The sequence below is a fragment of the Carcharhinus amblyrhynchos genome, chromosome X (genome assembly GCF_965287045.1).
Source record: "Carcharhinus amblyrhynchos chromosome X, sCarAmb.v2.hapA, whole genome shotgun sequence".
In the NCBI taxonomy this organism is placed as follows: Eukaryota; Metazoa; Chordata; class Chondrichthyes; order Carcharhiniformes; family Carcharhinidae; genus Carcharhinus; species Carcharhinus amblyrhynchos.
This window is the reverse complement of record NC_137359.1, coordinates 11,573,706-11,586,979: the sequence shown is the minus strand read 5'-3', so window position 1 is coordinate 11,586,979 and position 13,274 is coordinate 11,573,706. Positions and strand designations below refer to the sequence as shown.

Sequence of the window (13,274 nt, the reverse complement as noted above, 5' to 3'; positions counted from 1 at the left end):
TTTAACCAACCCCTTTTAAAAAGGGCAACATACCATTAACTGCCTTTGTCAAGTCTATTCCAATTGTTTACTGCTCTACATGGTTTTGCAAGACTCAGTTATCACTGGATGACCATAGGAGCTGGAACTCTGAGCAATTTGCAACTCCCCGCCTCAAATCCCGAGGAAGCAGAGATCAATTGGATCAGCTATTACAAAAAGTCTCAGGAATCAGAAACTGGCATCTTCCTGATCTGTATGGATCAACAGCAAACAAGCTGTACATGTACCCATGGAAGCCTTACAGAATATGAAACCTTGGAGAAAACACTACTAGAGCAGCATACTATAATGAATGGATTTTGTACAGTTTCTTTAATGAAAATCTGAAATATGCCCTGATTAAATTGATTTAAAAACCTCTGCCAGACTGTTTTGCTTCAACTTCCATTTCGTGACCAAGTTGATATTCTGCACCTTACCCCTCCCATAAATATAATCCCATCGTCCACAACGTCTGTTTACTCAATGTCTTCTTGAATCTTGAAAATAGCTGTTGTGCAAGAGAAGGTTAAGATTTTTTGTTATAAAAAAGGTCACTTTTCTCTCCACATTGGCTTCAAGATTCCACCCACCAACCTGCATGTGTTCGGAGGTGTCCGCTGAGTGCATCTCTTCTCCGACAGGCATAATTACAGAATGGACATTTAAAAGGCTTCTCCCCAGAGTGTAATTTGATGTGCCGCAGGAGGTTTCCTTTCTGTGTGAACGAGGCACCACACTGGTTACAATGAAAGGGGCGTTCGCCTGAGGAAGAAAGATGGGCAGAAAGGTCAAAAAGCTAGCAAGAAAAAAATAGATTTAGAAAACATATCAGCCTTTCAACATAATACCTTTGTGTTCATTAATGTGAAGGTTGACAGTGCTGGAAAACAAAGGATTTTCCATTTCTGGAATTCAAGGTGATGTATACCACATATGGAATTAAAAGGACACAAGATTAAAAGTGACGAGCACAAACAAAATAAAATAATTTGTATTTGTAGGATGTTTGCGTCTCCCATGGCATTCCAAAGCATTTTACTTACAACGAATTGCTTTGAAGTGCAGTTAGTGAATGCAGCAGCCATCTGACAAGGTCCCATTAACAGGTGAGATGAATAACCATTTAATGTTTTTGGTATTGAGGACCAACCATTAGACAGATGCTCGATAAATTCCTGCACCTTTTTAAATAATGCCACTGAATTTGACAGTCACCTGCACTATGGGAATAAGCAGATGGAGCCTTGGCTTATTGTTTCAACCAAATGGCACCTCTGACATTGCAACACCCCCTTAGGTGCTACTCATTTTATACTCAAATTCTGGTGAGGTTTAAATACAGGACCTTTTGAAACAATAACACTGTCAACCAAGCCAAGTCGACACTGGACTAGAAAAAAACTAAAAGGTGCTTGAATCTGACATACAACCATCAGTTGCTGTATAAATTACAAAGTTAATATTGCTTTGGAAGGGTCAAATAAAGTGATCTATTACCAATATGATTAGCTGTGCATTCAGTTTAATGACACACAGATCAGATTGTCAAGCTTAACCAGGAGAAAGCTTTCATGATGTCCCATTTCAGATACAGCATAGCTCCCACAGTTTATAAAATGTACTAAATACAATAGAAAGCAGATTAAAATACATCTTATTTGACTATTCATGATCTTAAGAGTTTAAACATCAGCATCAGATACCCTGACCTGTAAATATACAATTACGAAACCAGTTCACGTTGCAGCTCGATGCACCCAGAGGAAAAATTTGCAAGAAAACAAAAAGAAAAAAAAATCTAATCCCAAGCACTAAAAGGCCTTCTCAGCTTTCTTGCCACAGCACTGGTCAAAAATTATTCATAGAAATTCCAGTAAACATACATTCTGTAAACACAGCATTCTGGTAGTAAACAAACGAACAAAGGCAACTTTTTCTAGTAAATTTTGTGCTCATGCTGAGAGACATCAATACTGGGAAAGGGATTTTGTGTCTGGCACCCACACGTCTGATATAGCACAGGTTTGATGCAAGATAAAGCTCACTCGGTCTCGATGCACTTTAACTCCAGCCACAGAAGAACCACCCCTGATGCATCAATGCAACACTTCCATTCTCCACACAAGCTATCTGCAGGGCTTCAGTGAATTTAGAGCCAACTTATTATAGTTTTGCGCTGTGGACTCCTTCGTAATGGAATTGAGTTGAAACCCTTTTGATTTTGCAGATATGCTATTGTAGTGGGTTGAGAGAAAAAGTGCAAATGCAAGTGTAAAAGAACAAATAAAAGCTCCAAGAACATTTGCAGAAAGGTTTTGAAAGACTTCTAAAATATGTCGAAGCTGAATTCTATACTCCAGAGTTTAATTCGTCTGCTCCTGTAACCGCAGGCTCCCAGGGTCAGAAATAACTGGCTAAACTTCATGGGCAAATAAATCACAAGCGAGTTTAAACAACTGCCACCACAGATAGAGACTTTAAGCCCCACTACATGCCACTCCATTTCCTTACTTGTGTAAGTATACTTACCAGTGTGGCTCCTCTTATGTACCATAAGAACATTCGGTCCGATGCAGACCATTCCGCATAGATCACACTTCAGTTTTCCATTAGGAAGGCGAATCCCTCCAGGAGAATGAGGTCCCTGCCCCGTGCCCTCAAAGAATCCTAGCGGGTCCGAAAAAGACACATCCACAATGACTGCTTCATCTTTATCACTAGCGCCATCCTCCTGTGCCAGAAGCCTCCCTGCCTCTTGATCGCTGTACATCTCAACCTTGATGGAGTTGGCTGCAAATGAACATCAGAAATGTCAGATGGAGCCACAAGACGACAGGGCTAGACACCAGGTATGGGGCGCTGATCAAGACAGGCCAGGTGGCAACTGTGCAGCAACCAATTTTTGTGAACCCTCATGGAGCATCCCTAGCCAAATATTTGGAAGCTTGAAGCAAGAGAGGACCCAGTATTGATGGCAAGCCTCATCTGGGAGGTCATTTGCGTACAGAAAAAGTGTTTGGGGGGAAGGGGGAGGGAAAGCGGACAAGGGATCCAATTCTACAGCACTGTTGTCCTTCAGCGTATGAGCACACAAAGTAGATATATACAAATAAAAACGCAAGCACACAAAACACACACACGCCCACCCACCCTCTCCATTCAGGTCATTTTATTGATCCAAGTAATTAGCACCATTTGACAATAGCAGACCTAGAAAACCTCTCTGGAATGAAGCAACAATTAGGATAAAATAAGGAACAAAAATCACAAAGAATACAGTTTGGAAATGGACAGAATTGGGAATCAAATTAGGATAATGACGACTTGGAGTAGCAGACAAAAAACGTGGCACAACTATGACTACAGAAGCAAGAGAAAAATTGCTGTGATTAAAAGACTCCCAGAAATAACGAGACAGAAAAATATATATACCAGTTAAATAGATCCATTTTGATATAACCCCCTTTAAACACTTGAGATAATCTTTCCATTTCATCCTCTACCCAATAGCTTACCGGTGAATGCTCTCCTTCAGCTGAGAGAGTAGGCATGAATTTTATTCTCAATAACAGTGGAAATTAGTGATTAGCAGGAAGAGAAAATTTACACAAGGTGTGCGTTACTTTTCAGCATTCAAAAGTATATGATTTCATTCCTGTAGTTTCAGGGCAGTACTATTTACATTTTTGTTCTGGTCAAGTTAAAGTCCATCACTGCTGGGAAGTGAGGTTTTTTTAATCTCTAGTGTGCCCAATGATACCATTCAGCACTCATGACTTTTACAGTGTAGAAAAATACAAATATACGACCCTTATATGCTGGTCCAAATCTGCATCAGGGTGAATCGTCCACAAAACTCTCTCTGTTAGAGGAGTTTGTAACCGTTTTGTGCGATGGATTCAACCCTCCTAGGAAATGGTTGATACTGGTCAAAATAATTTCATACTGGAAGCTTCCAATCTTGCAGCTTTGACTGTGGAAAGCCAGCTCCTGGAGGTGACAGTAACACTCTACCTCCAAAAACAATTTCAGACACAAATCATTAGCAAAAATTCAAAAGGTCTGATGTACTGTACACCATTATACATCAAAGATCAAATTGCTGGAGAACTTGGTTCTCTACAATTGTCATTTATCATTAACGTTCATCTTTCAGCCAGGAAATTGGTCAGTTTGGACCACTGCCTTCTCCATAGCCTCCATCAAGACCGCTCAACTAGTCAGGAGAAAGTGTGGTTTTGCAGAAAAGTCCCATTCCTACCCATTGTAAAACACACTTGTTATGAGCTTCAGAAAACACCATCAGGATGCAAGTCCAGCAACTACTGAGAGGTTCAATCTCAAGAGCAATCAGGCAATACAATTATTGTTGCATATTACCCCTACTATAAACTGTAATTATGTAAAATGGCTTCTTTCAATTCAACTCTGGTAGCAAGCAGTTAACAAAAAAAATAAAAGCAAGCAGAAGGAGCTTCAAATAACCTGGGTTTTAAAGCTAAAATATTTCCTGCTACTTGCAATTTATCTTTTCCTTCAAATTTGAAAATTAATTATTAAACGCCACAAACACTATGAGGATGAATGAGATTATGAATATAACAAAACCAAATTTATGACAGAACAAAACTGCAGTCTCTCAGAATTTGCACATCTTTCCAACTGTCTAGGAGAGTTTTTGATTTAAATTCAGGGATTAAATTCACATAAGCATTTAGATTAAATGAAAAAGACACTGCACAGATTCAATCCCAAAACTAAATCATATTATTTTGGATGAAATGTAGCCATGCAATTTTGTCATTGCATCAGAGTTCCAAGTCAAACAGGATACCAACTGACACTCAACAAACCATCCCCACAGTACAACTCCCACAATCCTTGGCCTTTCAGTTCTATGAATGCAAAATTAGTCCGAATAAAAAAAAGACTTTCTACTTTGTGTATTAAAATATCCAATTCAAAAACTGTCATGGCAACCAGTGCATTTGCCATGGTAGCAGACCACTCTGGTACTGTAGTAAATGCCTGCTGAGAACTAACTGGAACTCTCAAAAATAACGAGCAAAAAAAAACCTGTCATTTAAAACGCAGGTCATATTTTCCATCTCCATTTCTTTCTCCCTATTCGTTTCTTTCCAATTTGCAAACCATGAAGGTGCCAATATTTTCTGGGTTATGGTTTCACAGTTGCTGGCTGTACCTTGTTCAAATGGCTATTCATGTGTGAGCGCTAACAGCTTATTTGATTTTTTTTTAAAAGAGGGATTCAAGAGAGGATGAAGGATAGTAGCAAGGGGAGGAGACAAAATGAATCTCTGAGCTGAGTGCTCAATCACAGGAGTGCCTGGAGCAAGAATCATGGCTGTGTTTTTCCTCCCACCCCAGCCCTGCAGCAGTGGCTGGCACACTTACTGCCAATTTTATCTCATGCGGCACAGAACTGTGTCAAACCTGGAACGTTCTGCTTTGTGTGGTTTTGTGTTCATGCCAAGCTGTGTCCAGAACCACTAAGTCAGTCATCAGGCAAGACTCCTTGCCCATACTCATTTAAAATGTCTAATTCCTTTCAGTGTGTACACATCACCTTGAGATCTAAAAGGCAAACATATGGCCCATTTCCTGGTTTTAGCAACACTTTCCAAGACAGTAAGTACTTCAAGAGCATCTTAGGGTGACTCAGCTGTCACTTCCTTTCTGCTCCATCTTCAGAACCTTCCAATTACACAGAACACACTGTACATTGGAACATCAAACACTCCCTTCTTCAGTATATCATAATGGAACAATACATCAGCCCATTCATGCTGATCAGGCTAATAATTTTTGCTACACGTTAGTAAATTGGAAAATATCTCAAATTCAACTTAAAATAATCAGTTTTGGTTTCTGTGCTCCTCACACTTGACAATAAAGATTTCACATCTCAAACTATACCTTACATTTGTACTGTCTGAGCAAAGAAACTAATCTTAATTTCGTGATACTGACATATTCATAAAACTCTACAGTGCAGAAAGAGGCCCTTCAGCCCATTGAGTCCACACTGAACACAATCCCACCCAGGCCCTAACCTAATATCCCAACATATTATACCCACTAATCCCTCTAACCTCAGCTACCCTGGACACTAAGGGGCAATTTCTTGGCATGGCCAATCAACCTAACCTGCACATCTTTGGACTGTGGAGGAGGGTTGATATTGGAAGGTTTACATACTGCATCATTGTATTTTTTGTATAGACATAGACAGCACTAAACAAATAGGCACAGCACAGAATTTTGCTGCATGTATCAGGTCAAAATTCTGAAATGACAAAACACATTCCCATCACAATTCCTAAGGCAAACTTAAAAGTTACCTGGTTTTAAAATCAGGGTAATTGTAGGTGAGGAAAAACTTTCAGCTCATTGTAACTTATTCTTGTACAATGGCCAATTGACCCCAACTGCAGCATCAAATTAGGTCTAAAATTCACGACGACCTGGGAAATGCTGGCACAAAACCGCCCTATCTGGCGCTGCCTCATCCACAAAAGCTGTCAAGCTCACGAAGCAAGGTGTATTGCTGAAGCACAACTTAAGCACGAGCTACGCAAGTCCAGAGCCACCAGTGCAACAACTACAGTGTCTACACAAGTCTGTCCAATATGTGCCAGGACATTTTGTGCCCAAATTGGCCTGATCAGTCATCTTCGGACACACCGCAACCAGCCTCAAAATGACTAATGGTGTCGAGGTCCTCATCAATGACGATGGACAAACAACAAGGTCTAAAATAGTTCCGTGACTTTTCTCTCACTTCTTTATCTGGGATTCCATCCATATATTGATCACCATGAGGAACCTCCTAATATTAATCCTAAACTTGCCTTTCACTCGTCTGAGCCAGTGTTCCCTTGTCTTTTCAATTGCATTAATGTAATTTTCTAGATTTTCCATTTTCACATCAATTATTCTCTCATGCACCTCTGAGATCACCTCTCAAGCCCCATCAGAAGTCCAAGTTTTTTCTTTCTTTCCTCAAGTCACACTGGTACCTTGTAGCATCTTTATAAACAAGATGGAGGGAGGGAAAAATGAAGATAGACAGAGAGCGAGGAGGAAAAAAAGGAAAAGGACAAATTCAATTATGCTCCACATTTGTGGAATTAATTTAAAACTGATCAAAACACACCAACTAAAGCTGCTTTAACAAACTTCAACATGAAAAAGTTATCAGATGCAGAAGTTAGCTAAATTGTGAAAGAACTTGCAACCAGCCATGGTATGAAAAATAAGTTTGCCATACATGGAGCAAATGTATTCAAATCTAGTAACGAAGGGCGATGTGCACTTTTCAGTAAATTTGCAAATAAAGAAATCTATGATTAGTTCAGGTTTCATTAGTTTCATCAAATCTATACTTTATGTCTTCACATACAGTATAAACTATTTCACTACAAGGTGGTCCTACCAAGTCCTACCAATGTCAATTTTGTTTCAATTTACTGCTAAGTTTTTTTTTGTTATTTAGCCGCCTGTATGTCTTTCAGTCAAAATTTCCACACTTCATCCTTTTAGGGTAGGCATTACACATTGCTAATCCTATGACTGAATTCAGCTATTGAATCTTAAATGGAGCCATAGGAAGGAATCATGGCTGATCATTCCTTTTCGCACATAGTGGAAGTTCATAAAACTAAAATGTGCGCTTTGCATAATAATAAAAGCAAAATACTGAAGGTGCTGGAGATCTGAAATCAAAAAGCGCTGGTAAAATGCAACAGGTCTGGCAGAAAATGAGGAGAGAGAAATTGAGTTGTTCCAAGTCCAATATGACTTCTTCAGATACAAAGAGTCAAACTGGACTTGAAACGCTCTCTCCACAGATGCTGCCAAACCTGCTGAGTTTTTCCAGCACTGTTTTTGTGTTCTTTGTATATTCCTTTGCATGCCTTAATCCAGTATATAATATTACAAGGAAGGCCAAACCTTCCACCATGTCAGGTAGGCTTATTCGTTTCCCCAAAATTGAGATCCATAACTTATGTTAGCTTGGCTTGGTTGTAGCATTTTATCTTCGATTTCAAAGGCTGTGGATTTAATCCCACTGCAGGACTTGTGTATGTGAGCTAGGGTGACAATCAGCGCAGTATTAAGAAAGTGTTGCGTGCCGATGCAAGAGTCTTTGGATGAAATGTTGAACTGAAGTCCTATGTGCTGGCTCCAGTGGCTCAGGTGGACATTAAGGATTTCATGCTGATGCTCAAAAACTAGGACATTTGACAGGTGTCCCAGTTAACACTGCTCGCTCAACCATAACATATTAATTTGGCATTTGTTTCATTGTGGCTAGTTTTTTGTTTTTATCCCAATTCAATCCAATCAAGTCCAATTCAGAGTCTCAACAAGTTGAGACATTCCTGATTCAAGCTGACAAGACAGAGCACTCACCTTCTGTCTTGGGCTTGATCTACATGATCCAAGTTGATTGGAGTGGGCAATCCTCCAAGGCTTAATCTCATTTGCATCTTAGCCAAAAGACCGAGATGCTGCTTTTAAAAATTGCTTCAAATGAAGCTGAAATGTAACCTAATGACTTCAACCAAGCACAGCACATTGATACTACACTTGATCTTAGCCAAAAGGTTGGCACAACTCACTGCATCAGTTGACTACTTAAACAAACTTTGCACTTCATGGTGATACATTGTAAGGGAAGCACTGAGAAACTTCCGAGAAACATAAGCTGGCATTACATGATTGCATGTCTTTTGTTTTGCCTGTTCCATAGCTTGTATTTTACTCTGTTGTTTGAGGTGCTCCAGAGTATCAAATGCTGTTTGTCAGTAATTTCTCCCTGAATTAATCACTGACAGGACAGCATCTCAAAAACGTAAGCACACGGGCAACAGAAGTTGTGGCGAAATTGAGGCCTCGGCAAACATTAAAAACACAACCGTTGTTGCAGAATTCTCCCGTGTGCAAAACTAATGTGTAGCTCTCTCCCCCTTGGTCCACAGTGTAAACAGCTTGCCGTTAATGTAGAAAAATATCCCAAGACTCTTCAAAGAAATGTAAGCAAACCAAAAAAAAGAGATATTAAGAGGAGTGACTCCAAGTTTGATCAGAGAGGGGATTTTGATCTTGAGAATGAAGTGCAGTGGAGAAAATTAAAGAGGGCAGTGTAGAACATAGAACTAGAACAGTGCTGCACAGTACAGGCCCTTCGGCCCTCGATGTTGTGCCGAGCTATGTCCAAACCCAAGATCAAGCTATCCCACTCCCTATCATTCTGGTGTGTTCCATGTGCCTATCCAATAACCACTTGAAAGTTCCTAAAGTGTCCAACTCCACTATCACAGCAGGCAGTGCATTCCACACCCCAGCCACTCTCTGGGTGAAGAATCTACCTCGGACATCCCTCCTATATCTCCCACCATGAACCTTATAGTTATGCCCCCTAGTAACAGCTACATTCACCCGAGGAAATAGTCTCTGAACATCTACTTTATCTATCCCCCTCATCATCTTATAAACTTCTATTAAGTCGCCTCTCATCCTCCTCTGCTCTAAAGAGAAAAGCCCCAGCTCCTTCAACCTTTCCTCATAAGACTTACCCTCCAAACCAGGCAGCATCAGGTTTTTCAAAATTGCTAATACATCTTCCCTCAGAACATCTGGCTCCTCCATCCTATCAGCCTGTATCATGCACTCATCCTCAAAAAACATGGCCCCTCTCCTGACTGAACACTGAAGAAAAGCATTCATTCGATGCCTCACCTATCTCTTCTGACTCCACACACAAGTTCCCACTATTATTCTTGACTGGCCCTCACCTCCCCCTCGTCATATGTGAGAAATAAGAGTAAATGCCTTGGGGTTTTTCATGATCCGACCCACCAAGGACTTCTCATGCCCCCTCCTAGCTCTCCTAAGCCCTTTTTTTAAGCTCATTCCTAGCTACCTTGTAACCCTCAAGTGACCTAACTGAACCTTGTTTTCTCATCCTTACATACGCTTTCTTTTTCCTCTTGACAAGACATTGCACCTCCTTTACGAGCCATGGTTCCCTCACTCGGCCATTTCCTCCCTGCCTGATAGGGACATACCTACCAAGGACGCGCACTGTTTGTTCCTTGAACAAGCTCCACTTTTCATTTGTGCCCTTACCTGACAGTTTCTGTTCCAATCTTATGCTCCCTAATTCTTGACTAATCGCATCATAATTACCCCTGCCCCGCCGTGTGACCCTATCCCTCTCCATTGCAATAATGAAGGACACCGAGTCGTGGTCACTATCTCCAAAGTGCTCTCCCACAAACAAATCTAACACTTGGCCCGGTTCATTACCCAGTACCAAGTCCAATGTAGCCCCACCTCTTGTCTTGTCAGCCTATCCACATATTGCGTCAGGAAACCCTCCTGCACACACTGTAGAAAAAGTGCCCTATCCGAACTATTTGGCCCATAAAAGTTCCAATCAATATTTGGAAAGTTAAAGTCACCCACGATAACTACCCTGTGACCTCCACACCTATCCGTAATCTGCTTTGCCATTTCCTCCTCCACATCTCTACTACTATTTGGGGGCCTATAGAAAACTCCTAACAATGTGACCGCTCCTTTCCTATTTCTAACTTCAGCCCATATTACCTCAGTAGACAGATCTCCCTCAAAATACCTTTCAGCAGCCATTAAATTATCCTTGATTATCAATGCTACTCCTCCACCTCTTTTACCACCTTCCCTACTCTTAGTGAAACATCCATACCTCGGAAACAATCATTCCTGTCCCTGTTCGAACCAAGACTCCGTAATGCCACAACATTGTCCCAAGTACCAATCCACGCTCCAAGTTCATCTACCTTATTCTGGATGCTTCTTGCATTGAAGTAGATACACTTCAACCCACCATCCTGTCTGCCTGTACACTCCTGCAACCTTGATACCTTCCTCAGTACCTCACTACCCTCAACACTGGCTTTTGGACTACAGCTCGTTTTCCCATCCCCCTGACAAATTAGTTTAAACTTGTAGAACAGTGGTCCAAGTGGCAGAAGGCACAACTGCCAAATGGTGGGGCGAATGGACTAGGAGATGCACAAGAGACCAGAGTTAGAGGAATACAGGGTTCTCGGAAGGTATAGGGATGGAGATGGTTACAGATCAGTGAGGCAGTGAAGGTTTACAACGCTAAGAAGAAAATTTTAAGTTGGAGGCATTGGCAGACCAGAAGTCAACACAGGTCATTCAGCACTGGAGTGATGCATGAAGGGAACTTAGTGTGGAATAGGATTCAGGCAGCAGTGTTCTGATAAGCTTAAATTTTTGATGGGTGGAATACAGGGGGCCAACAGGAGAGCATTACTACAGTTAAGTCTGGAGGAAACAAATCTACAGATGAGGGTTTCAGCAGCTAGGCTGAGGCAGGGACAGTTATAATAGTGGGCAGTCACAAAGATGGAAGTGATAACTCTTGAAAAACTGGGTACACAATTTCGCTAACAGGACAAGAGCATTGTTGAGTGGCATAAGCCCCAGCTTAAAAGGTGTTAGTCCAGCAGAACCTGTACTTAATTCAAATAATTTTAATAGGAAAACTTCCTGAAGTCCACTTTCTTAATTTACTTTTCGAAACAAACCTGGGAAGCTTTTTGTTCCAGCATTCTACTCCCTTTCAGCAAATTTTGAACTCGGGAAAAAACGGCATACTGAGAAGCCTAATGATTTACACTCCATGTAGTCACTTGAGCACAATTTATGGATCTCTTCCCATTGCCATCATAATGGGTGGTTTAACATATCTATCCTGCACTCAGTCCTGCACAAATGCTACCTTTGCAACAGAATAACCACCTTAATTTTGTTTCAATGTGCTGAATAATCACCAAAACCTGAGTTTCTCAGCAACATAAAACCTTTTTACAGGCCCTCACTTAAAAATAAATTGCTGTTTCCTCATGTACTTTAGTGAACAGCAGCCAGCAATGCAACAATCAGTAACAAGCTCTCCACATAAAAGTTATTTTCCCTTTTAGAATCAGACAAATATTTATTCAAAATGAAGACTACTTAAAATAAGACAACATTTTGAGTATCCAATTGTAACCTCTTGGATTCCCAAGCAATTTTTTTCTGACCAAAACGTGCCAATTTGTGAACAACCCTGAGTACTTCTGGGTATTTGCGTTATAAAATTAAATCAGAGAGATCTTGGGGTTCATATCCACAGATCTCTGAAGGTTGCCACTCAAGAGGATAGAGCTGTGAAGAAGACTTATAGTGTGTTAGCATTTATTAACAGGGGGTTTGAGTTCAACAGCTGTGGGGTTATGCTGCAACTATACTGGACGTTGGTGAGACCACATTTGGAATATTGCTTGCAGTTCTGGTCACCTCACTATAAGGAGGATGTGGAAGCATTGGAGAGAGTGCAGAGGAGATTTACCAGGATGCTGCCTGGTTTGGAGAGTAGATCTTATGAGGAAAGGTTGAGGGAGCTGGGGCTTTTCTCTTTAGAGCGGAGGAGGATGAGAAGCGACTTAATAGAGGTTTATAAGATGATGAGGGGATTGATAGAGTGGACGTGCAGAGACTATTTCCTCAGGTGGATGTAGCTGTTACTAGGGGGCATAACTATAAAGGTTCATGGTGGGAGATATAGGAGGGATGTCTGAGGTAGATTCTTCGCTCAGAGTGCGGCTGGGGTGTGAATAGACTGCCTGCTGTGATAGTGGAGTTGGACACTTTAGGAACTTTCAAGTGGTTATTGGATAGGCACATAGAGCACACCAGAATGATAGGGAGTGGGATAGCTTGATCTTGGGATTGAACATACTCGGCACAACTTTGAGGGCCAAAGAGCCTGTATTGTGCTGTAATGTTCTATGTTCTAAACTGGGAATGTGTCAAGGCCCTGGTCTGTACTCTCAAGCTGGGTAGCAGCAGGATCACTCCAAACAGCCGAGTATCGCTAGCCTTTTCTGAGGTGGTTGGAAAATGTGTACTTGCATGAGGCCAGGACAAGATTGGGCTCACTTGCAAAACCCCATATGATTTTCTGATGCTCACTGTACCAGCTCATACAAGAAGAATGTGTGACAGTGTAAAAAGGCAGCATATTGCAATGCACTGGTGGTCCACTGCAATGCACCATAGAGTGGCAAGAACATGGGAAGGTCATTCAGCTTATCCCAGCCTACTTGCTACTTTAACTGTGCAAATCTCACATTTCCTGCCCTGTCCACACATCTCAAAAACTACAC

At 41.2% G+C, this 13,274-nt stretch overlaps 1 protein-coding gene across 2 annotated transcripts in view; it reads right to left on the bottom strand.

The window, feature by feature from the left end:
* The window catches only part of ikzf4 (IKAROS family zinc finger 4), a 209,904-nt gene that overhangs the window by 36,539 nt on the left and 160,091 nt on the right, over positions 1–13,274 (bottom strand). For both annotated transcript variants that reach the window (XM_080218119.1, XM_080218120.1), the window contains 2 exons: positions 2,554–2,814; positions 619–786 (listed from right to left, as the gene is read on the bottom strand). In XM_080218119.1, coding sequence (XP_080074245.1) covers positions 619–786; positions 2,554–2,814 — 429 coding nt within the window. The remainder of the gene's footprint in view (positions 1–618; positions 787–2,553; positions 2,815–13,274) is intronic.